The sequence below is a fragment of the Coregonus lavaretus genome (genome assembly GCF_964263955.1).
Source record: "Coregonus lavaretus genome assembly, chromosome: 1".
NCBI lineage: Eukaryota > Metazoa > Chordata > Actinopteri > Salmoniformes > Salmonidae > Coregonus > Coregonus lavaretus.
The window spans coordinates 71,346,995-71,371,738 of NC_139988.1; the positions used below are offsets into that span (position 1 = coordinate 71,346,995).

Sequence of the window (24,744 nt, forward strand, 5' to 3'; positions counted from 1 at the left end):
GATAGTACAGAGATATACATAGTAATGTCTAAGTTCACGTGAACCAATGTATGAATATTTTGAATGACATTTCATATTCCATGAGAACCAAGAACAAACATACAAGAGTAGCCTAACTCATTTACTTAGTGGATAGCAAGGTAGCCAACTCAGATTAAATGCTGTCTGTCTCAGGAGGATTTGCCTATCCTGGTCCCAGATCTGTTAGTGCTGTATAGCCAACTCAGCTATACAGTACAAACAGATCTGGGTCCAGGCTAGGATTTTTAGGCCAAAAGTCACCCACCTTTATTGATAGCTCCTTCCACTTCTGATGACACATCTGTGGAGAGTAGGGATGGAAAGCCACCTTGTCCCACTCCAGTGTCCTCTCCCCTTTAGTGTATATACTCGTGTCACCTTTGGGGATGTTTTCTTTGATACCATGCAGGAGCTTTATCAGATCCTCCCTACCCCAGGCTGTAACCAAAGGACAGATATACAGAAGACCAACCAGCCAATCAGACACAGACAGACAGACATCCACAGAACAGAGGCGGTCAGAGAGACAGATGGCCAACCAACCAGAAAGACAAGAATAGACAGACAGTCAGACAGCAAACCAACCAGACAGATGACCAACCAGTCAGACAGATGTCTAAGAAATCAAACAGACGACCAACCAGACAGACATATGTATCGACAAGTCAAATAGACAGCCCTATATACAGAAAGACAGACATACAGACAGATGAACAACCACAAGTAGACAGACAGACGACCAATCAGTCAAACAGACAACCAACTAGTCAGACAAACAGACAGTCCATAGAATAGAAGGACAGGGGGCAATGACAGAGTGACAGGCAAAACTTTACTGAATTTCAAGCTAACTTACAGTGAACAAAGATATCATGCCTAATTGAGCTACATACAAAAGGGTTGCTTGAGCTACATACAAAAGGGTTGCTTGAACTCATCCAAAAGTCACAGCCCAATGATCCCAACCAGCTGGTCAAGTCACTTCACACCCCGGGGATAGTTAGCGAAGTCTTGAAAAAAACCTTCATATTACCTACCTTGCTCTTCATCACTTGTCTCCATTTCTTCATCCTCTGTGTAGTCCATCACAAACAAGTGTCGATGTTTGCACGAGTAACAGCCCTTTGAATGATACTGAAACACAACTACCGGCTAGGTAGGTAACGTTAGCTAGCTAGTTTAGCTGCTAAAGAACCACATGGCTATTTAAAATTCAGCAGTGTGGTCATTGTAAGCACGTGAGACGTTCCCCTTTCACGGTGCTGGTGCACACAATAATGTTTAGCTAAATGAAATACTCAACTTCAAATTCAGAAACGACTGATATACCCAGCTAACTTCTAGCTAGCTAAAGTTGTGCATTTTAATTGGGAGAGACTATACGGAAACGCCTGGTGCCGAACTTGATGACGTAGTGTCGCGCAGCTGAAACTGGGAGTCGAGATGAATGGATTCGGTTCAGACAGTCGAGTCGTCCTGATGAGCTTTCTTCTTCTTCAATGAGGTTTAACGGCGGTTGGCATCCAATTTGTTGCATTACCGCCACCTACTAGACTGGAGTATAACTCCCTTATCTTTTCTTGAAAAATAAAATAAAACAAGCAAAGAGATATCCTACCATCTAACACTACACTCACAACTTCAAAACTACTACTAATAATTAACCCCACCCTTCTCCACTATTTAAATATACTCACTCCTACCTCATGCCCTCAACCTGAAATGATGGGACATCACCACTTAACACTCCCTGTAACTCTTCAGCTGCCACCACAACCTCAATTTTCTTCGATTTGCGTTCCATCCCTGCAGTACAATTAATAACCATTGCTATAAATGCTAAAAACCCAATCTTACTGAAACATATATTGACATTTACATTTTAGTCATTTAGCAGACGCTCTTATCCAGAGCGACTTACAGTTAGTGAGTGCATACATTTTCATACTGGCCCCCGTGGGAATCGAACCCACAACCCTGGCGTTGCAAGCGCCATGCTCTACCAACTGAGCTACACGGGGCTTGCCTATCCCACTGTACTGGTATATATCTCCTACTGTCACCACTCCCCCCCTTTACCCCTCTTCCTCTACTTTCTTCACTGCCTCCGCATATGACAACTTCTTCTCTACTCTTACCCTGGAAACCTCAACCTGCTTCTCTCACACTGGACATGTCTGATCCCCAGCCCCATGGCCACCCCTACAATTAGCACATACCACCACTTTCCCCACTGCTTCACACTCCTTAGTCTCATGCCCTTCTGCACACTTCTCACACCTTGGAATCTCCCTCCTACATACTGCTGCCACATGCCCATAAGTTTGACACCTGTAACATCGTAATGTACTCTGCACATAAGCTCGCACAGGATAACTTATATATCCTAACTTCACTTTATCCGGCAAAGACTCAACTGCAAAACTCAAAAGAACAGACAATGACTCTTCTGTTTCCCCACTCTCGCCACCCTGTTTACGTCGCACCAAACGACGAGCATCACACACATCGGGAATCTTCTCCTTCAGTTGATCCACTTTTACATTTACTGCTACCCCAGTAATCACTCCTCTCAATGGCGCCCTTTTCTTAAGAGCGAAACAATTCACAATTCTTTCCCCCATTTGTTTAACTCTGAGCGCCTTCTCCCTCTGCCCAACAGAAACACAAACAATTATCACTAGACCACTTCTGGTTACCCTCACCGATTCCACTATACCCAACGCTTTTTTCACCCATCTTGAAACCACAAATAGATCAGCCAAAAGGCAAGGATCCACTTTTTCCACAAACTTCACTCCTACTGTCACAGACTCATCTTTATCCTGACCCTCTGCGCAAGCCTCTGGCTCCGAGCACTTCACCATACCTACCACCTCCAATACTTCACCCTCTTCCATTTCTATTCCTGTCTTCAGCTCACTTTGCTTACATTTCCTACCACTCTTCTTTAACAAACCTTCTCCCTTTTTCCCGCCATTTTTTACACTCAAACTCACAGTCTTCCTCCCTCTCTCTCTTAGACTTCCTCTGCCTCTCTTTTCCCCTCATTCCTCCTCATTCATCCAAGTATACGTCTCCTTATGATAATACTGCATTTCTCCTGACCAATATCTATTTCTTGCCTTCTCAAAGGACTCAATTTTCCCCCTCCTTTCCCTTCCGGCGTCTACTCTATCCTCGGCCTCACAGTCCACATTGACCTATTCATTGCTCCCTCCGGCATCTATTCTATCCTCTGGACTTGTGTCGACATCTTGGCTTGCGTCTTCCATCTGAAAAAATTTGGTCCGCCACATAATCCCCAATTGCCTGACGTCATTCCTGATTCAAACTCCAGTTTCGTTTGAGTTTGCGCGCTGCCCGCTTCCTTCACCAACTCCTCCGACTCCTACCCTAGCGGCTGGTCCCACGTCCTGATGAGCCCTTCCCAGCTAGGTATATTATGATAACAGCAGTATGGCGCTAGTTAGAACTTGTAAAATTGGGAGAAATATGGATGTCACCTTGACATGCCAATGTAGGCTAGCTAACGTAACGACAAGCCGGTGTGAATCCAGTGTAATGGAGTTGTATCCCTGAAAACCGGATGCATACGGAGTTGCCGTCTTGTCACAGATAGGTTAGTTATTTTAAAAAATGTGGCCTAGTCCTACAGTAACTAAGAGAGAAGTAGCTAGATAGTGTTGCTAATCAGGCCAGGGTGACAGCTAAAAAGCACATGTATTGCTTTTGTAGTCCGATAAAAACGGAATGATTCTGAACACAACCAAGTCCCAACTTCGGCAGACAAGTTTAAAATGATTGCTGAAGTTCCTAGCAAGATAGGGCTCATATGTCAACGGACTAAACTCAACTGACTGAACCGAATCAGTGTTGTCAACTCCTCAGTAAGGAAAGTAGCTATTGGCTGTCCTAAAAGTCGCTAGAAGTCGCTAAATGACGTCATCACCTAATTTGCATAATTGGCCATGTGCATGTAATTGTGATGGACGCTCTAGGAGTCGTGGGAGAGACAAAAAGTGAGTAAAGAACACCCTACATTTACATCCCGACCTGAATGTAAGCCAGGGCGGGATCAGCCAGCGGCGGCTTCCCGCATGCGCGATTCATTTGCAGTCTGGACGCGGAGGGGTGAACATCTCCTGCTCTGACTGCTGCGCGAGGACTGGGCCACCTGTGAGTGCTTTGGGACGGGGTAACAAAGCACCCGCTGCTTGTTGAGAAGAGTAAGAACGATACGTGCTTTCACGTCAGTCTCCAAAAGTCTCCAATAACACCAGAAAAAGTTGCTAGATTTGTCGCTAGTCGCTTTTTTGAAAATGTGTCGCTAGAGGGGTCTGAAAACTCGGTAAATATAGCGACAATGTCGCTAAATTGGCAACACTGAAACGAATCCGTTTGTCCCAATGATTTATATATACACTAGATAGTCAATATTGTAAAAATGTATGAATACAAAAATGTGATTTTTGGTCTTAATTTAAAGGTTAGGGTTATGCATAAGGTTAGCAGTGTGCTTAAAGTTAGGTTTAAAATAAGATTTTAAGAAGATACATTATTGAAATAGGCGGGGTTTATGACTTTGTGGCTGTGGTAACTAGTGACGACCATTTGAATCTACCGGTTGGCCATATTGGCACTCCCCAGTAAAAGCAGTCCTCCATAGGAATGAACTGAATTCTACAGTATTTCAATTAAACGTTTCAAGGACAAAATTGCATGTGTTTAAGTATTTTGTTGTTGTAAAAGTATGCATTTAGGTGTCTGTAATATAATAAAATGTGGAGGGGGGGATTGCCAAGATGGAGGCACGGTGGCTTCAACACAGCGCCTCCTATTAGTCATCTAGTGTATTTATAAATTATTAGTCTGTCCCTGCAAACTGATCGGGCGCGTCATCACACTCTCATCTGATTGGTCGTTTCCCACGAAAAGTCTGTCTTCCGACTTCAGTGCGTTCAAGACAACTGGGACCTCGGGGAAAAACGAGCACCGACTGGGAAAAATCGTTTTGAATTGTCATCCAACACGGAATTTCAAGTCGGGAACTCCAGCATCTTTCTAGAGATCCGGCTTTCGACATGAAGACAACTTTGACTTTTTAAATGTTTTCCCTGTTGTCTTGAAAGCACCACAATAAGAACGGTTCGTCCCCAGACTCCCCACTCAACTCTCGGTGCACGACATCCGTCATCAATTCTGGCCACCAGGCGTGTCCATATAGACTCTCCCGTTATCATGGTCATGTCTAAATGGAATACAGCTTTTGTCAAATGTCAAAAGTAGATTTCTTTGCATTTTAGTTAACCCTTTCCCTAACCTTAACCTAATTATCGTAAACTGCTACGTTAATTCTCCTAATTTGGTGTGAAAAAAATTATACCGTGCTACGAAAACTCAATTTTGACTAAAGCTGTATTCCATCTAGACAAAACCTGCTTTCATTGCATCGTGGTTCTCTCGTAGTTCTTCTTCTTCTTCTTTGGGATTTAACGGCGGTTGGCATCCAATATGTTGCATTACCGCCACCAACTGGACTATAATATAAATCCATTGTACTTTTTAAGTAAAAATTGGAAAAGGAAAAAACTACCAGAAAATATGTGTATTAAAAAAATCCACTTCCAAATAAACCTACACACATTAAAAACCCACTATCCCATTCCTCTACTTTCACCCTATCTGCTCCTGCACCATGCCAACGGGCTGGGTGGACAGGACATCACAACTCAACTCACACCCTGTAACTCTTCTGAAGTCATATCTCGTACACCCAAATATACGCAAAAATCTTGTATACCCACCACAACATCTATTTTCTGTGATTTATTTTCAATTTCTACGGTACAGTTGATAATCATTGCTATGAATGCTAAGAAGCCAACCTTATTGAAGCATATTTCACTTGTTGGCCTATCCCTCTGTGCTGGCACAGATCTACTACTCACAGGGACTTTCAGGATCCCTCACCCTTGACCCATCCTCCTCTACTTTATTCACTGCCTCAGCATACTACACCTTCTGCACTACTCTGACTGGCCACCTCAACCTGCCTGTCTCGCACCGGACACTTCCGATCCCCAGCAACATGGGCACCCCTACAGTTGACTAACACAACTTTATCCACCAAAACTACACAATCCTCTGTCCCATGCCCTCCTGCACACTTCCCTGCCCAAAGCAAGAAACAGATCTTGACTCAAGTTGCGTGACACAGATCGCCCACTCCCTCTGGGTAGAAGAAACACAAACAAATATCATAATTCCAAACTGATTCAACTGCAACCAACTCCTTTCCCACCCACCCTGAAACCCAAATGGATCGGGCTCCGTCTTCACCACACTTTCCACCTCACTTAACTCGCCCTCATTCACTTCCCTTTCACCTCCAGAACTCGGTCTGGTTTAGGGCTCACTTTGTTTGACACACCTCCTCCCTCTTTTCCGCAATCTTCAACAGATTGAGACTCTACCTCTGCCTCCCTCATTCTCTTTAACCTTTTCTTCCTCTCTTTTTCCCTCCATTCCTCCTCCGAAATCCAATTAAACGACTCCTTGTGAAAATATTCAACTTTTCCACAGTGAAATCTCTTTCTTGCTTCATCGAAGGACTCCATCTCTACTCCGCCAATGCAAGTTGCCTTCACCGACGGCAACCGATTAGTGACAAATACAAAAAAAGTGAAATCACCATATATTTTTTAGAAGCATTTAATTGATGTTGAGAAGAGATCACAACAACAAAGAAACACTGTCAGACCTATCAATAAAAAGTTCAATTAAACACACCCCTATGCATCCCTCCATCCCCTCTTCAAATATATTTTTAATTTATGATTTTAGCTTTGATGTATGTACATATAGAGAACAGTAGTAATTGTGTCTTTCTGTAGGCACCAACTCCGCCATATTTAGTTTGCCAAAGCCTATGCGAAAATGAATGGGGTTTTTCGAGGGTTTTTGGATAAATGCTGAAAATAAGGTCTGTGGTAAACACAGTCTTAGGAGATCTTATACGTTTTGTTCTATGAGATAATCTTCATCTACTATCGTCAATTTTGAAGCATTTATGTAATCAGAACAAGCACATAAAGGCTTCATAATTCATAAAGGTCATGTTAACTGACTGATATTATCTCATAGATCAAAACGTGTAAGATCTCCTCAGACTTTTTTTCAGCATTTATCCCAAAACCCCATTCTTTCCCCATAAATTTCCCCCATAGGAATGGCTAAACGAACCAGAGGTAACTCATTTCAATATTTTAGGACTACAAGCTCGCGATCTCTATTGTTCAAAGCTCTGTTATACAATATTTAAATCAATAACATTCCCCATCTCCATGGTACTTCATATCAATACGTAAAACAATACCTAAAAGTTATTTGAAAGGCACTTTTGAGTGATGTAGCTTCTTCAGTCATATGGTAGGTTTGTAATTCAAAAATGTGAAAGATATTGACACTGATATGGCCTCAGTCTACAGCTGTCTGCTTTTCAGCTCAACTGTTAAAAAATACCATTATAGTGGGCAGATAAGTGCAAAACATAATTCTTATATGGAATAAAGCCTTCTTGTACAATATTTGCAGATAATAGTTCTAAGTAAAAACATTTTTAAAGGTTAAACAGCCTTACAAAGGTGGAAAGTCAATATGGCAATTTGAAATTAACACACTATCATAGGCCAAAGTGTTACTATGGCCGGAAGAGCTGTTTGCTGCATAAATACACACATTTATGGCTGCAGGAATGTTTGACTTGAACGAAATATGCAAATATACAGCAGATATATTAAACTCTTTAAAAATCATTTTCTTTTACTGACAATTACTTCTATTTGAAATCTAAGGGTCATGTCAAAGGTAAAGCCTACTATTTGGGCTTCATGATGGTTTAAAAACACTCCAAAAAATATATATGTCAGTTCATACGGTAATAGACAAAAACAAGAACCCTATTAAAACACTTTCAGTCATGTCAGATAAATAAAAGAAAGGGCTTTTGGATCAAAATGGCAGGTCCAGATGTCTACAATGGCATCTGAGTTTCATTGTACATGTCCTGTCCAGGCTCCTCCTCGAATGTCACCTTGGCATCGTCAGCGTCCAACTGAAACACAACAGAACAAGGAAACACATAACAGTAAGGAACGATCTCATTCGATGTCAACCTCAACAAACGTTGTGCTCATTGGAAGCTTTGTGTATGAGACCAAACCAAACAAAGGCCTTCGAAAGAACTGATTTCAAATGAAGAATCAACCCACAATGATGAACAGCATGGTATAGATGAGGGTGGGAGTGAGGTTGGCTGTTGGTATGCTGCATTGTACTGTATTGTTCTGTATTGTACAGATAATAATAATATATACCACTTAGTAGATTATTTTATTCAAAGCAACTTGCAGTACAGTGGGTGCATTCCTTTTTTCGTATGTGTATGTGATCCCCTTCGGGAATCGAACCCACAACCTTACTATTACCAGCACCAAGCTTTATAATAGGACCACACGCAACACCCTGATGTCTACTTACACATTTCATCTCCAGTTCGGTGAAGAAGCGTCCGGTCATGGCCATGCGGAGGGGGATAGTGAGGATGAGAACAAAGGGCAGGGCCAGGGAGGCGGGGCTGGACTTGACGATCCACAGCACTGCCAGACACACCACCTGGATGGCTGTGTAAAGGTGCATCCTGCCCGTTGACACCTAGTGCAAGCAGGAATAAGGAGAAAGGGAATTCTGATTGTTATTTATTTACTTATACCATCTCCTTTTTGAGGGAGTCCTAGCCAATACATAAGAATACAGAGGCATACAGCGTGACGCCTTTATCTGGTTGTAATCTGACCAAAAAAACTAACACATAATAACCTAAATATGACGTCTTTCCCATGGCGTCTTGATCTTGTCATGAAAAAATATGTCTTTAACTGGTTGTAAGAGTCCAGTTGGATATAGTCTGGTTATATGACATCTTCTCAACCAAAAAACGGTTTATAACCAGAAAATGGTGTCATAAAGACGTCACATTATATGCCACATTTTGCCCAGATCCCTGACACACAGTGGGCATACTGTGTCAGGGATCTGCTGTCTGTTAATATACCCTGGTGGCGTAGGGCTCGTTGGGGTGGTATTTCTTGGGGACGAGCAGGAGCAGAATGCGATCCCACAACTGGATCCCGTTGAGCGAGGTGATTCCCATGTAGAGGAAGATCCCGAACAGAGCCGTCATCGGAATCATCTTCAGGATGGGCTCCATGAGAATGGACAGACCTGGATACAGACAGGTATTAGCCTTGTCAATACAGGTGAAGGGTGAAGTTGCCCCTAGACACTGATGGGGTCAGTTTTGCATTCCCCCACTAATGGTTAGGATTGGGGGAGGGGAAGATTATCCTAGATCTGTTTTAACCTAGGGAAAACAATATTACAGTATAAAATGGGCCACTATCTAACAATAATACTGCAAGAAGGACACAGTGAACAGTTAGTGTATTGTTTATGGCAGAGGAGGCTGGTGGGAGGAGCTATAGGGAGGAACTCATTGTAATGGCTGGAATGGAATCAACGGAATGGTACCAAACACATCAAACCCATGGAAACAATGTGTTTGACTCTGTTCCTATTATTCCATTCCAGCCATTACAATGAGCCCGTCCTTCTATAACTCCTCCCACCAGCCTCCTCTGGTTTATGGCAATATCCTATGTGTATGTTTCTCAAGTTTTTTGTAATTAGTCAGTGGTGTAAAGTACTTAAGTAAAGATACTTTAAAACACTACTTAAGTAGTTTTACTTGAGCCATTTTCTATTAAGGTATCTTTACTTTTACTCAAGTATGAAAATTGTTTACTAATTTCAGTGGTGGAAAAAGTACCCATGGGGTCATGTACAGTCGTGGTCAAAAGTTTTGAGAATGACACAAGTAATGGTCTTCACAAAGTTTGCTGCTTCAGTGTTTTTAAATATTTTTGTCAGATGTTACTATGGTATACTGAAGTATAATTACAAGCATTCCATAAGTGTCAAAAGCATTTATTGACAATTACATTAAGGTATATATTTGCAGTGTTGACCCTTCTTTTTCAAGACCTGTGCAATCCGCCCTGGCATGCTGTCAATTAACTTCTGGGCCACATCCTGACTGATAGCAGCCCATTCTTGCATAATCAATGCTTGGAGTTTGTCAGAATTTGTGGGTTTTTGTTTGTCCACCCGCCTCTTGAGGATTGACCACAAGTTCTCAATGGGATTAAGGTTTGGGGAGTTTCCTGGCCATGGACCCAAAATGTTGATGTTTTGTTCCCCAAGCCACTTAGTTATCACTTTTGCCTTATGGCAAGGTGCTCCATCATGCTGGAAAAGGCATTGTTCGTCACCAAACTGTTCTTGGATGGTTGGGAGAAGTTGCTCTCGGAGGATGTGTTGGTACCATTCTTTATTCATGGCTGTGTTCTTCGGCAAAATTGTGAGTGAGCCCACTCCATTGGCTGAGAAGCAACCCCACACATGAATGGTTTCAGGATGCTTTACTGTTGGCATGACACAGGACTGATGGTAGCGCTCACCTTGTCTTCTCCGGTCAAGCTTTTTTCCGGATGCCCCAAACAATCGGAAAGGGGATTCATCAGAGAAAATTACTTTACCAGAGCTGTTGCCAGAGAATTTAATGTTAATTTCTCTACCATAAGCTGCCTCCAACATCGTTTTATAGAATTTGGCAGTACGTCCAACCGGCCTCACAACCGCAGACCACGTGTAACCACGCCAGCCCAGGACCTCCACATCCGGCTTCTTCACCTGCGGGATCGTCTAAGACCAGCCACCCGGACTGCAAATGAAACTGTGGGTTTGCACAACGGACACATTTTGCACAAACTGCCAGAAACCGTCTCAGGGAAGCTCATCTGCGTGCTCGTCGTCCTCTCCATGGTCTTGATATGACTGCAGTTCGGCGTTGTAACCTGACTTCAATGGGCAAATACTCACCTTTGATGGCCACTGGCACACTGGAGAAGTGTGCTGTTCACGGATGAATCCCAGTTTCATCTGTATCGGGCAGATGGCAGACAGCGTAGTGTGTATGGCGTCATGTGGGCGAGCGGTTTGCTGATGTCAACGTTGTGAACAGAGTGCCCTATCATGGCAGTGGGATTATGGTATGGACAGGCATAAGCTATGGACAATGAACACAACTGCATTTTATCGATGGCAATTTGAATGCATAGAGATACCGTGACGAGATCCTGAGGCCCATTGTCGTGCCATTCATCCACTACCATCACGTCATGTTTCAGCATGATAATGCATGGCCCCATGTCACAAGGATCTTTACACAGTTCTTCCATGGCCTGTATACTCACCAGACATGTCACCCATTGAGCATGTTTGGGATGCTCTGGATCGACGTGTACGACAGCTTGTTCCAGTTCCCGATAATGTCCAGCAATTTCGCACAGCCATTGAAGAGGAGTGGGACAACATTCTACAGGCCACAATCAACAGCTTGATCAACTCTATGCGAAGGAGATGTATCGCGCTACATGAGGCAAATGATGGTCACACCAGATACTTACTGGTTTTCTGATCGATGCCCCTACCTTCTTTCTAAGGTATCTGTGACCAACAGATACATATCTTTATTCCCAGTAATGTGAAATCCATAGATTAGGGTCTAATGAATTTATTTCAATTGACTGATTTCCTTATATGAACTGTATCTCAGTAAAATCATTGGAATTGTTGCATGTTGTGTTTATATTATTGTTTAGTGTAGATCTGTCATTCTCATTGAAAGCAAGTCTAAGAAGCGGTAGATCTGTTCCATGAGCGCTATTTCTATGTTTCCCGTTCTTAAGTTTAGTTTTTGCGTCTTTTACTTTCGGTTTTGTACACCAGCTTCAAACATTTAAAAATACGTTTGTTATGGAAAATATATTTCACATTGGTTTAGATGGTACAATGGTTCTCTACACTATACTTGCTTGTTTTGTCACATAAACTGAAATTAGGCAAACGATTAGAATTTTAGCGACCAGGAAATGGTGGAGCGATTCCTGCATAGTGCATCTTTAAAGTTTCATTGTTAGGACAGTCACCATTTCGTTACAATATGATTTGGCCTTTTAATTTTTTTTTACCATACATTTTAATAAAAAGATACACTATCGGTCAAAAGTTTTAGAACACCTACTCATTCAAGGGTTTTTCTTTCTTTTTACTATTTTCTACATAGTAGAATAACACATTGGTGCAGCTGGCTTCCGGGTTAAGCGAACGTGTGTTAAGAAGTGCGGCTTGGCGGGTCATGTTTCGGAGGACGCATGACTCGACCTTCACCTCTCCCGAGCCCATTGGGGAGTTGCAGTGATGAGACAAGATCGTAATTGGACCGCAATTGGATATCACAAAATTGGGGAGAAAAAGGTGGTTAAAAAAATCAATAAAATAAAAATATTTCACATGTATCCTAAAAGATGTATAAAAACATATATTTGAAATGTATTTTTTTTCCATATACGAATAAGAATTGACTGATCAAGCAGTGGTGTAAAGTATTTAAGTCAAAATACTTTAAAGTACTACTTAAGTATTTTTTTTTGGGTATCTGTACTCTACTTTACTATTTATATTATTGACAACTTTAACTTTCTTTTCACTACATTCCTAAAGAAAATAATGTACTTTTTACTCCATACATTTTCCCTGACACCCAAAAGTGCTTGTTACATTTTGAATGCTTAGCAGGACAGGAAAATGGTCCAATTCACGCACTTATCAAGAGAACATCCCTGGTCATCCGTACTGCCTCTGATCTGACGGACTCACTAAACACACATGCTTAGTTTGTAGGTGATGTTTGAGTGTTGGAGTGTGCCCCTGGCTATCCATAAGTAAAAAATAAATAAATAATGGTGCCATCGGGTTTGCTTAATGTAAGGAATTTGAAATGATTTATACTTTTACTTTTGATACTTAAGTATATTTAAAACCATATACTTTTAGACTTTTACTGAAGTAGTATTTTACTGGGTGACTTTCACTTTTACTTGAGTCATTTTCTATTAAGGTATCTTTACTTTTACTCAAGTATGACAATTGGGTACTTTTTCCAGCACTGTGATCAAGTAGTGAGGTCACTCACCGACGAGTAGAGCCACCAGAATCCCACTGACCCTCTGCTCCACAACCTTCTCGATCTCCGGCTTGGGCCCCTTGCTCATGACAGTGAGGGCGTTGGCGTGGGTAACCGAACGCACGGTGGCGGCACTCAGCCACGGCACACCAAACATGGCACCAAACCCGCCCATGCCCACCAGGATGAGAAGGTCCAGATGGAAGCCGGATCCCTTGACCATCTTCCTCTCCGGCTTACTCACAATCAGACTGACAAGGAAAACAATATAGGTTAGGTTATGGGTAAGGGTAAGTATTAGGGGTAAGGGTCGTGTATCGATGGCCTTGTCCAGAAACAATCCTTAGAAACAAGTTTCTAGGAGATGGGGATTAGGGGTTTTGGACAGGGCCATCATTACAAAACCCTGTCCAGAAAAAAAACCTAGCACCTACAACCTATGGTAGCCTTTCTGAGGGCAAAGTGGAGATACAAGCATATTGCTGTCTGAGTATGTTTTCCACAAGAAATTATTATTTCATATCTCAGTTACCTTTGTAAATGTAATTTCTATCCAATTATTTATTTCACAATCACACAATTTCATCATTTCACTTGTAAATGGCAGGACTTACAAGTGAAATAGACTGATTTTGTAAATGGACTGATTTTAAACTGTAAACTTTGTAAATGGCCTGATTACTGATTGACAGCTGTCACTCACGTGGTGATCTGGGACTCGAGGAAGATGAGGATGAAGACGAGACAAGCGGGCACACAGCAAGCGAACATCACCCACACGGGGAAAGCCTTGTGTTCGCCAAACGGGTTGATGAGCCAACCTCTGGCAGCGGGGTTTGACACCGTCAGACCCTTGGGCACCACCAGTTTCTAACCAGGGAAAGACACCAGTTAGGGTGGCCAACTTTTAATTCATTTGATCTATTCCTACATCAGGTAAGTTACGTTTATTATGCTCAACTCACACTACAAGTTTATTCTATAACAAAGTGAATTGATACTTTAGTTGAACGTAGGGTTGAAAATTTCCAGAACGCCTGCAGTCATAGACTTAAGGACTTAGCCTGAGTGCCAGTCTGTATGTGCCACCATGCGAACATGTTTGATCCGACAATGACAGAGCAATGGAGTTGGAAAGAGCACAAACATATCTGAGACCAGGCTAGCAAGGACTAACCTGGGTGTAGGCATCCTCTATGTTGATGTCCACAACACACATTAAGAAAATAGCAATGGGCACCCCAAAGTCCCCAATCAAGCGCCGGATCTGAAAGGCAGACAAACACATAACAACAAAGCTTGACAAGTGTATCTGACTGGCTCCTAGGCTAGTGCCGAGTCCCCTGTCTTATAATTTAAAGTGCTTATAGAACTTGAATAATTTCATTGAGTTGAACTTTATTGTTCCCCAATGTGAGAGGGGATGAGGATGTAAAAAAAGTTGTTAAAACTAAAGATGCAAGCCCTATTGAAATGAAATCATGTTACAATGGAAATGAGTCTGTTGACAATGGAAATGAGTCTGTTGACTTTATCCTCAATATATGCATTGTTGTATTCACATGGCTGAGGCCACTTTAAATGTACATTAAATTGTTGAATAGAAATCATTAATTAATTCATATCATTACCTTTCCAGGTAGGAAGGTCCCATTCTTGAACTGGCGCAGGAAGAAGGCGATGAAGAAGCATCCAAACATGAGGCACATGGAGAGCAGGGCCGTGTTGGGGTAGGCCCGGTCCAGGATGTTGACTGTGGTGGTGGTGTTGCCCGTGCTGTTGTCATACAGGTAGTTGTGCATCACCACTGGGTGCCATGGGTCCTCCACCGTGTTGTTGAGGTGGTCGTAGTTCAGGATCAATGGGTGGGCCTTGAAAATCTACAGACAGCGATTGGATGAATTCCTGTTTTTGAGCTAAAACAATTATTTATTTATCCGGTCCTTCGAGTCAGATACCAGTAATTGATATTGAAATAAAGTTGAGAGAGAGCAAGAGGATTGGAGACAGTGGAGTAATGTAACAGTAATGACAGTGGAATAACGTAATGTAACGCTAATGACAGTGGAGTAATGTAATGGAACAATAATGACAGTAGACTGAATAAATGTAACATTAATGACAGTTGAGTAGTGTTATGTAACAGGATGGACAGAGGTGGGATGGTGATGTATACCCTGCCCAGCTTGGAGAAGGTCTCGTAGATGAAGATGAGGGAGATGAGGATGGAGAAGATCTCCTGGGTGAAGCGGGAGATGAAGCGGACCAAGAAACTTCCCTCGAACGCCACGATGACCACCACGATGACCACCAGCCACACGCCCACCCACACACGCCCCACAATGTACTCAATGTCCTGAGACTTACAGAACTGAATGGGATGGAATGGAATGACTCCAGGTTATTGCCAGTGGTCAGTGATATTTAGTGGTATTCTACAAATAGTCAAGGCGATATGTGAAAATTATGTGAACTTTTTCATAAAAACATGAAACTTGTACAGTTTGGAGCCCTGAACATTTTCAGATATGGATCCATCGCAAAAACATCTCATGACGGCTGTGGCAGCCATTTTCCATTCCTATGTATTTTACGTCATATCTCCTCAACCAAACATAATAACATGGAAATATTATGTCTACCCCTATGTTTACAATCAAAAACCACTCCAGGCAGCCATGGTGGCCATTTTGCTATTCCGCCACAACCACCTGGCTCCATATTTGAAAATGTTCAGGGCCCCAAACTGTACAAGTGTACCAAGTTTCATACTTTAATGAAAAAGTTAACATATCACCTCAAATGTGGCACATATTGCCTGGACTAATATCTTTAGCATTCTCATATGATCATTTACCATTCATCATACATTTAATTAAATATGATGAAACACATATGACACCACAAACATAACAGAAAGAAAAAAACACACTAACAAAAACACTTCAATAAGATGCATCATTGCATGCACGATGGAATATCCATTTTTTGTCAATCAAATATAGAGAGCCATAGCTCCTCAGCCATTTTGCAGGTGTTGCGTTACTAGAGGAATCACTCACGGCAAAGAAGGCCTCCTCAAACACGAGCAGTGGGCCTGAGAAGCCAATGACCAGGACAGGCTGGGCTGCGATGCAGCAGAAAATGACCCCCTGGACACAGGTGGAGACCAGGAGCTCAGACACACCCATCATGTTGTCCACCTTATCAGCTGAAGTAGGGGAGTGGGAAAGGAGAGGTTATGGCGTTACAGACATGGGTTTGAATAGTATTTGTTTTCTTTCAAATATTTTAGCTGCGTTTGATTGAGCTTGCCTAGCCCAATGGAATAGTCCCTAAAGTACAAACCACACCCATCTGGCACACCTGACAGGCTCACTCTGACACATAGATAACACGAACACACATATATACACACACACACACATACATGCGAACACGTAAGCAAGCACGCACGCACACTCAACACACACACTCAACACACACAGTACTTACCTAGCAGTCCTCCGAAGGTGACGGCAGGGGACAGGGCGGCGAAGTAGATAAAGATGACAGCGGCGAGAACTTGAGCGTTGAGGGCATCGGTGAAGTCACTCACATAGTGCTGGTAGCGTCTCTTCGCATCTCGTATCATCCCGCCGAACGGCCGACCCGTACGGACCAGAGGATCCTCAGGAGGAGGCCCAGATGGTTTGGAAACTAGGAAAATATTAGGTATAGCTAAGCTGGGAAGGTTTGGAATATACTTCTAATAAAACATATTTAAATAAGGGAGGAATGCTGATATGTTCCATTTTTTGGGGGAAAGGTTATGTTTTGAGAGATTTTTTAACAGAGGGAGACCTCCATCAACCAACTACAAAACAGGTGCTGTAGATGAAAGTGGGTTTTTGTAACACTTATGTATGTGTATGCTCATGTATTGATGCTATTTTATTTTATTATATTCTATTGTATTATTGTAGAATATGTCAATGAGCCTCCACCCACGTTTGCGTGGATTCATGACCAGACGCAACATGGGGCCGGAGGGGCCGAGCCTCTCCTGCAGCAGTTTCTTCTGGAAGCCGATGATGGACTGGAGCATTGCCCCATCCTGGATCTCCGTGGGAGGGATCACAATGCTGCAGTCCATGAAGTCAGCCACCGCGTCCGTCAGCTCTCGCTCGCCTTGCGCCTGGAACACCGCCTGGTTGAACACCTGGGATGGAGGGAAAAGAAGAGAGGGCAAAGAAATGGGGATGTGAAAAAGTTCCCAGACACTAGATAAGCCTAGTCCTGGAATAATAAACATGCTCAATGGAGAAATTGTTTTGCATTTCTCCTAAATGGAGAGTGTATCATGGTTGTAGTCCTAGAAACAACCATATCTTACAAACATGTACTGATACTGGTTACAAAATGTGTCATGAATCTCTTTTTTTATGATGACCATTTCCTGTTTACGTGCTCTCATTTCCTGTACAGTTTAGCTCTTCTCCACTTCCTGCTCTTTCATTGGACCTTTTAATTCGCTAACTCACTTTGTCGGCCATGAGTGCTGCCATTGCGCGGCCGGTCTCGTGGTAGTCCATGTCACTCTTGGTGGGGCCCACCAGGATAAAGACGAAGCGGACTGGCACTGGGGCCTCCAGGGCCGAATCCAGAACAAGAGCCTCCTTCAGACGCACAAACGCCACCGTTGGCCTCTCCAGGAAGTCCAGAGCTCCTGGTACACACACACACACACACACACACACAAACAAACATAAGCATACATAGGTATGACACAGGATGTTGGTGGCACCTTAATTGGGGAGGACGGGCTTATAGTAATGGCTGGAACGGAATCAATGGAATGGTATCGAACTCATCAAACATACAGTATGGTTTCCATGTGTTTTATACCATTCAATTCCCTCCATTCCAGACATTATTATGAGCCATCCTCCCCAATTAAGGTGCCACCAACCTCCTGTGAGGTATGCGTATACATACACATGCACACGTGCACAGGCATGAAGATGCGCACACACACACACACACACACACACACACACACACACACACACACACACACACACACACACACACACACACACACACACACACACACACACACACACACAGTACTGATAACCAATTCAGATTTGCACTTACCAACAAGCACCATAGAGGCCTCTACAGTGTCAGTTGCATCTCTCTGAGGGAAGAAACGTGATGTTTATAGTATGTAGTAAAATCAATGATCTGAAATGGCTGTTTGAACACATTTACATTTAATTTGTGTGTTTTTAAATGTTGGTATTGTTGATCTATTACTGTTTTGGGTGACTGCTGACTGAATGACACATTACAGGACAGGGTGACGTACCCTCTCTTTGACAGAAAAGGTCTGCATCTCAGTCCCCCCGATCAAGGGTTGGCTATCTCCTGCAGTTTGCCTGGGGAGAGAATCACACCTTATATTTATTAACAGTTTGTCTCAGAACCATATAGATGTATATGTATTCATGTACTGTATGTATAGCTCATAGAAAGGCTTATGCCTAGGTAATGTAACAGGTATAATTCTTAGGTCCGCATTCTAAGTCAGTTGTAGAGTTACGACCAGACATATACTCAACTGGTTTAACAGGCCCCTGGTCTGTCCCTAACAGTGGCGGTCGGTGGCGTTTAAGATTAAGGAGGAAGATTTTTTTTTATGAGTATGGCCTTATTTCTACTACTGCATATTGGATGACTGTCATTCATATTCCATTCACTTAGCTCAATGTAACATCAATAGGTTTAGGCTACTACATGATACTAGAATTTGCCCTATACCCATCATGAGGTTGCTACAACCTAACCTACAAATGAAAGTTTATAATGTGGGTGCACCGGTCGAGAGACAAATTGGAGTAATCAAGGTGACAGACAGTGTAATCATTAGTCCAAACTGTTGCAGAAAACTAAAACGAGAGTTTCTGTTGGACAAACTCAGGTATGTCCTCCACGTTTTGTTCCGTTTGCTTCTGTTTAAAAAACGTTTTGCAACAGAATCGGCGGAATGAATGTACCCTGATCACCCGCCATATACAGTGGGGAGAACAAGTATTTGATACACTGCCGATTTTGCAGGTTTTCCTACTTACAAAGCATGTAGAGGTCTGTAATTTTATCATAGGTACACTTCAACTGTGAGAGACGGAATCTAGAAAATCACATTGTATGATTTTTAAGTAATTAATTTGCATTTTATTGCATGACATAAGTATTTGATACATCAGAAAAGCAGAACTTAATATTTGTTACAGAAACCTTTGTTTGCAATTACAGAGATCATACGTTTCCTGTAGGTCTTGACCAGGTTTGCACACACTGCAGCAGGGATTTTGGCCCACTCCTCCATACAGACCTTCTCCAGATCCTTCAGGTTTCGGGGCTGTCGCTGGGCAATACAGACTTTCAGCTCCCTCCAAAGATTTTCTATTGTGTTCAGGTCTGGAGACTGGCTAGGCCACTCCAGGACCTTGAGATGCTTCTTACGGAGCCACTCCTAAGTTGCCCTGGCTGTGTGTTTTGGGTCGTTGTCATGCTGGAAGACCCAGCCACGACCCATCTTCAATGCTCTTACTGAGGGAAGGAGGTTGTTGGCCAAGATCTCGTGATACATGGCCCCATCCATCCTCCCCTCAATACGGTGCAGTCGTCCTGTCCCCTTTGCAGAAAAGCATCCCCAAAGAATGATGTTTCCACCTCCATGCTTCACGGTTGGGATGGTGTTCTTGGGGTTGTACTCATCCTTCTTCTTCCTCCAACACGGCGAGTGGAGTTTAGACCAAAAAGCTCTATTTTTGTCTCATCAGACCACATGACCTTCTCCCATTCCTCCTCTGGATCATCCAGATGGTCATTGGCAAACTTCAGACGGGCCTGGACATGCGCTGGCTTGAGCAGGGGGACCTTGCATGCGCTGCAGGATTTTAATCCATGACGGCGTAGTGTGTTACTAATGGTTTTCTTTGAGACTGTGGTCCCAGCTCTCTTCAGGTCATTGACCAGGTCCTGCCGTGTAGTTCTGGGCTGATCCTTCACCTTCCTCATGATCATTGATGCCCCACGAGGTGAGATCTTGCATGGAGCCCCAGACCGAGGGTGATTGACCGTCATCTTGAACTTCTTCCATTTTCTAATGATTGCGCCAACAGTTGTTGCCTTCTCACCAAGCTGCTTGCCTATTGTCCTGTAGCCCATCCCAGCCTTGTGCAGGTCTACAATTTTATCCCTGATGTCCTTACACAGCTCTCTGGTCTTGGCCATTGTGGAGAGGTTGGAGTCTGTTTGATTGAGTGTGTGGACAGGTGTCTTTTATACAGGTAACGAGTTCAAACAGGTGCAGTTAATACAGGTAATGAGTGGAGAACAGGAGGGCTTCTTAAAGAAAAACTAACAGGTCTGTGAGAGCCGGAATTCTTACTGGTTGGTAGGTGATCAAATACTTATGTCATGCAATAAAATGCAAATTAATTACTTAAAAATCATACAATGTCATTTTCTGGATTTTTGTTTTAGATTCCGTCTCTCACAGTTGAAGTGTACCTATGATACAAATTACAGACCTCTACATGCTTTGTAAGTAGGAAAACCTGCTCCAGCTCCTTCAAGTTGGATGGGTTCCGCTGGTGTACAGCAATCTTTAAGTCATACCACAGATTCTCAATTGGATTGAGGTCTGGGCTTTAACTAGGCCATTCCAAGACATTGAAATGTTTCCCCTTAAACCACTCAAGTGTTGCTTTAGCAGTATGCTTAGGGTCAATGTCCTGCTGGAAGGTGAACCTCCGTCCCAGTCTCAAGTCTCTGGAAGACTGAAACAGGTTTCCCTCAAGAATTTCCCTGTATTTAGCGCCATCCATCATTCCTTCAATTCTGACCAGTTTCCCAGTCCCTGTCGATGAAAAACATCCCCACAGCATGATGCTGCCACCACCATGCTTCACTGTGGGGATGGTGTTCTCGGGGTGATGAGAGGTGTTGGGTTTGTGCCAGACATAGTGTTTTCCTTGATGGCCAAAAAGCTCTGACCAGAGTACATTTTTACATATGTTTGGGGAGTCTCCCACATGCCTTTAAGCAATGGCTTTTTTCTGCCCACTCTTTCGTAAAGCCCAGCTCTGTGGAGTGTACGGCTTAAAGTTGTCGTATGGACAGATACTCCAATCTCCGCTGTGGAGCTTTGCAGCTCCTTCAGGGTTATCTCTTGTCTCTTTGTTGCCTCTCTGATTAATGCCCTCCTTGCTTGGTCCGTGAGTTTTGGTGGGCGGCCCTCTCTTGGCAGGTTTGTTGTGGTGCCATGTTCTTTCCATTTTTTAATAATGGATTTAATGGTGCTCCGTGGGATGTTCAAAGTTTCAGATATTCTTTTATAACCCAACCCTGATCTGTACTTCTCCACAACTTTGTCCCTGACCTGTTTGGAGAGCTCCATGGTCTTCATGGTGCTGCTTGCTTGGTGGTGCCCCTTGCAGACTCTTGGGCCTTTCAGAACAGGTGTAAATATACTGAGATCATGTGACAGATCATGTGACACTTAGATTGCACACGGTGGACTTTATTTAACTAATTATGTGACTTCTGAAGGTAATTGGTTGCACCAGATCTTATTTAGAGGCTTCATAGCCAAGGGGGTGAATACAAATGCCGCACCACTTTTCCGTTATTTATTTTTTAGAATTTTTTTCATTTGACTTCCCTAATTTGGACTATTTTGTGTATGTCCATTACATGAAATCCAAATAAAAATACATTTAAATGACAGGTTGTAATGCAACAAAATAGGAAAAATACCAAGGGGGATGAATACTTTTGCAAGGCACTGTACAGCATCATCACTTTGCTCGTTGTATAATTCCTTTTCACATCTACGTGCTCTCCTCCTCTCACCTTTTCCCTTTGCTTGTAACCGCTAACCGCAACATAGCCAACATCATTTTCACCATATTAATGTTATAGTCAACAAACTAGAACTAACGCATTAATAAACCCACAATCCAATCCATGTGTACAATCATGCAGTACAGCAGTTTAGCATTTACACCGGCTGTTGAGGCTACTGTAGATCTTCATTGCAAAACAGTGTGTTTTAATCAGTTATTTGGTGACGTGAATATATTTAGTATAATTGTATCTAAAAAGGATAGCTTTTTGAAAGTTTCAAAAACAAAAACAAATGAAATTCACTGAGTAGGATACTCCTCCCCTTCCTCCTCTAAGGAGCCTCCACTGGTCCCTAAGTTAGTATTTATATGGACAGTGGTATGGCTTGGCTTTGAACCACCTCCGATACAAAGATCTGAGTAGGACTTTACTGTGACAGACCATCTGAACCCATTGTGTTAAAGCCTAGGCATTTACTTAGACAGCAAACACAAGTATTCAGGTCGTGGGCAAGATGACTAATCATAGAAGCGTAGCTTAGTGAACACTTAGTGAACTTTACCTGCGGTTCTGGAGCAGGGAACGGAGCACCCCGTCCCGATCGCCGGGCCTGATCTCTTTCTTGTTGACCAACTCGTCCACTATCTTCTCAGCGATGCCGGAGAGACTGCGCTCCTCCCGGTCTAACATCACCACACCTGAACAATCCACAGCAAACATCACAGGGTGAGGGGTTGAACAGGGCCAGGGTAAAAATAAGAATGAATGATGTAAGAGGGGTGGAAGAGAGAGAGTAACTACAGAGGAATGGAAAGGGAAAGGGGGATACCTAGTCAGTTGCACAACTGAATGCATTCAACCGAAATGTGTCTTCCGCATTTAACCCAACCCCTCTGAATCAGGACATCAACATGGTTATATGGGGAGAAATATGCAGGTGCAATGCCCCTATAGGTAATTTCCTCTTAAATTGCAACACAACCTAGAAATACAGGTTCGGATGGGTTCTATTGTTGAAGGGCAGTTGATGGAGCTCACTCGAGCTTCAAGGTCAAAATCGAATAATTTCTCTCAAGATCTCATCTTGATGATATTCACTCATCTTCTAACCCTGTTCAAACACTTTTCAATAAATGCTTCCTTTTCCCTTTCCAAGGTAGCTACTGATATGCAACAAAAGGATACATCAAAGACAGAGTTACAACATAGCTTTTGCCAATCCAGTCATGCCAGATCAGTGATTACTTCACTAAAAGGAAGAAGGAACCACGCACTGGGCACAAACTGGTTGAATCAACGTTGCTACATAGGACTAAATGGAATCAAACTTAATTTAAAATGCATTTGAAGTTTGATTAGATTAGATTAGATTTAGTCCTATTCTTTAACTTAGATTGAGATGTGAATTCAACATACAGTATCAAATGATTAATTTGGAGACAAACTGGATATTGAATTGTGTTTGGTTGTCAATGAAACCAAATATCAACATTTGAAGGAGATGTATCTTCTGCTTGCATAGTTCCATCTGTGCCACTGACTTAGTCTGGCTTTAATTCTAGTTTGTCAACAAATTAATAATTCATATGTTGGATTCACGTCTCCATCTCAACCAATTGTTTTTTTTAAAGAATAGGATAAAGCCAATGGCTCAGATGACACTATACTCCATCTCAACCAAAAATCTAAGTTAAAAAATAGGACTAAATGAAATCAAACTTTATTTAAAACGCATTTAAAGTTTGATTAGATTAGATTTAGTCCTATTTTTTAACTTAGATTTTTGGTTGAGATGGAGATGTGAATCCAACATACAGTATCAAATGATTAATTTGTAGACAAACTGGATATTGAATTGTGTTTGGTTGTCAACTAAACCAAAAATCAGCATTTGAAGGAGATGTATCTTCTACTTGCATACATCCATCTGTGCCACTGACTTAGTCTGGCTTTAATTCCAGTTTGTCTACAAATTAATAATTCATACACTATCGGTCAAAAGTTTTAGAACACCTACTCATTCAAGGGTTTTTCTTTATTTTTACTATTTTCTACAAGACAATAGTACAATTTAAGAAAAACCCTTGAATGAGTAGGTGTTCTAAAACTTTTGACCGATAGTGTATGTTGGATTCACGTCTCCATCTCAACAAAAAATAAAAGTTAAAGAATAGGATAAAGCCAGTGGCTCATATGAAACTATCCTGCTTTGTCAACAGCTTAAAGTAAAGGCTATCTTACAACCTAATGTAACTGTATTTTTTCAACCTTAAAATGTGTAACACATCCATGGCTACATTTTGAGGTTAGCTTACTGTAACTTTAAATGTCTTCTTATGTAATCATAGAAAGCGTTCATGTTTAAGATAGCATGCAAAGGTCGCAGGTCTGTGGAGATCTTCACACTTGCTGTAATAATCTGCACAGAAGCTTGAGGAGCATTGATCACTTGCACTATGTACTTAAACATTTTTATTCGTTTTTTTTATTTATTTTGTGATACCAATTGGTAGTTACAGTCTTGTCCCATCGCTGAAACTCCCGTACAGACTCGGGAGTTCAGAACCATGTGTCCTCCAAAACACGACCCTGCCAAGCCGCACTGCTTCTTGACACACTGCTCGCTTAACCCGGAAGCCAGCCACACCAATGTGTCGGAGGAAACACTGTACAGC

General features: G+C 42.4%; 1 protein-coding gene and 1 pseudogene across 2 annotated transcripts in view; both read right to left on the reverse strand.

Annotated features, from left to right (window-relative positions):
* LOC311128125 (nucleolar transcription factor 1-like) overlaps positions 1-1,454 on the reverse strand; it is a 28,781-nt gene extending 27,327 nt beyond the window's left edge. Inside the window, exons 1-2 of the mRNA XM_084160101.1 lie at positions 1,059-1,454; positions 287-459 (exon numbers count right to left, since the gene is read on the reverse strand). Of these exons, the coding sequence (XP_084016227.1) occupies positions 287-459; positions 1,059-1,107 (222 nt within the window). The 5' untranslated portion in view covers positions 1,108-1,454. The remainder of the gene's footprint in view (positions 1-286; positions 460-1,058) is intronic.
* Positions 1,455-8,056: 6,602 nt separating this feature from the next.
* LOC311133914 (band 3 anion exchange protein-like) overlaps positions 8,057-24,744 on the reverse strand; it is a 40,196-nt pseudogene continuing 23,508 nt past the window's right edge. Inside the window, exons 5-19 of the transcript in view lie at positions 22,632-22,767; positions 18,522-18,591; positions 18,308-18,350; positions 17,692-17,876; positions 17,159-17,369; positions 16,651-16,867; positions 16,231-16,427; positions 15,345-15,539; positions 14,800-15,048; positions 14,346-14,435; positions 13,872-14,038; positions 13,178-13,419; positions 9,137-9,306; positions 8,563-8,736; positions 8,057-8,137 (exon numbers count right to left, since the gene is read on the reverse strand). The product of the transcript in view is annotated as a band 3 anion exchange protein-like (transcript). The remainder of the gene's footprint in view (positions 8,138-8,562; positions 8,737-9,136; positions 9,307-13,177; positions 13,420-13,871; positions 14,039-14,345; positions 14,436-14,799; positions 15,049-15,344; positions 15,540-16,230; positions 16,428-16,650; positions 16,868-17,158; positions 17,370-17,691; positions 17,877-18,307; positions 18,351-18,521; positions 18,592-22,631; positions 22,768-24,744) is intronic.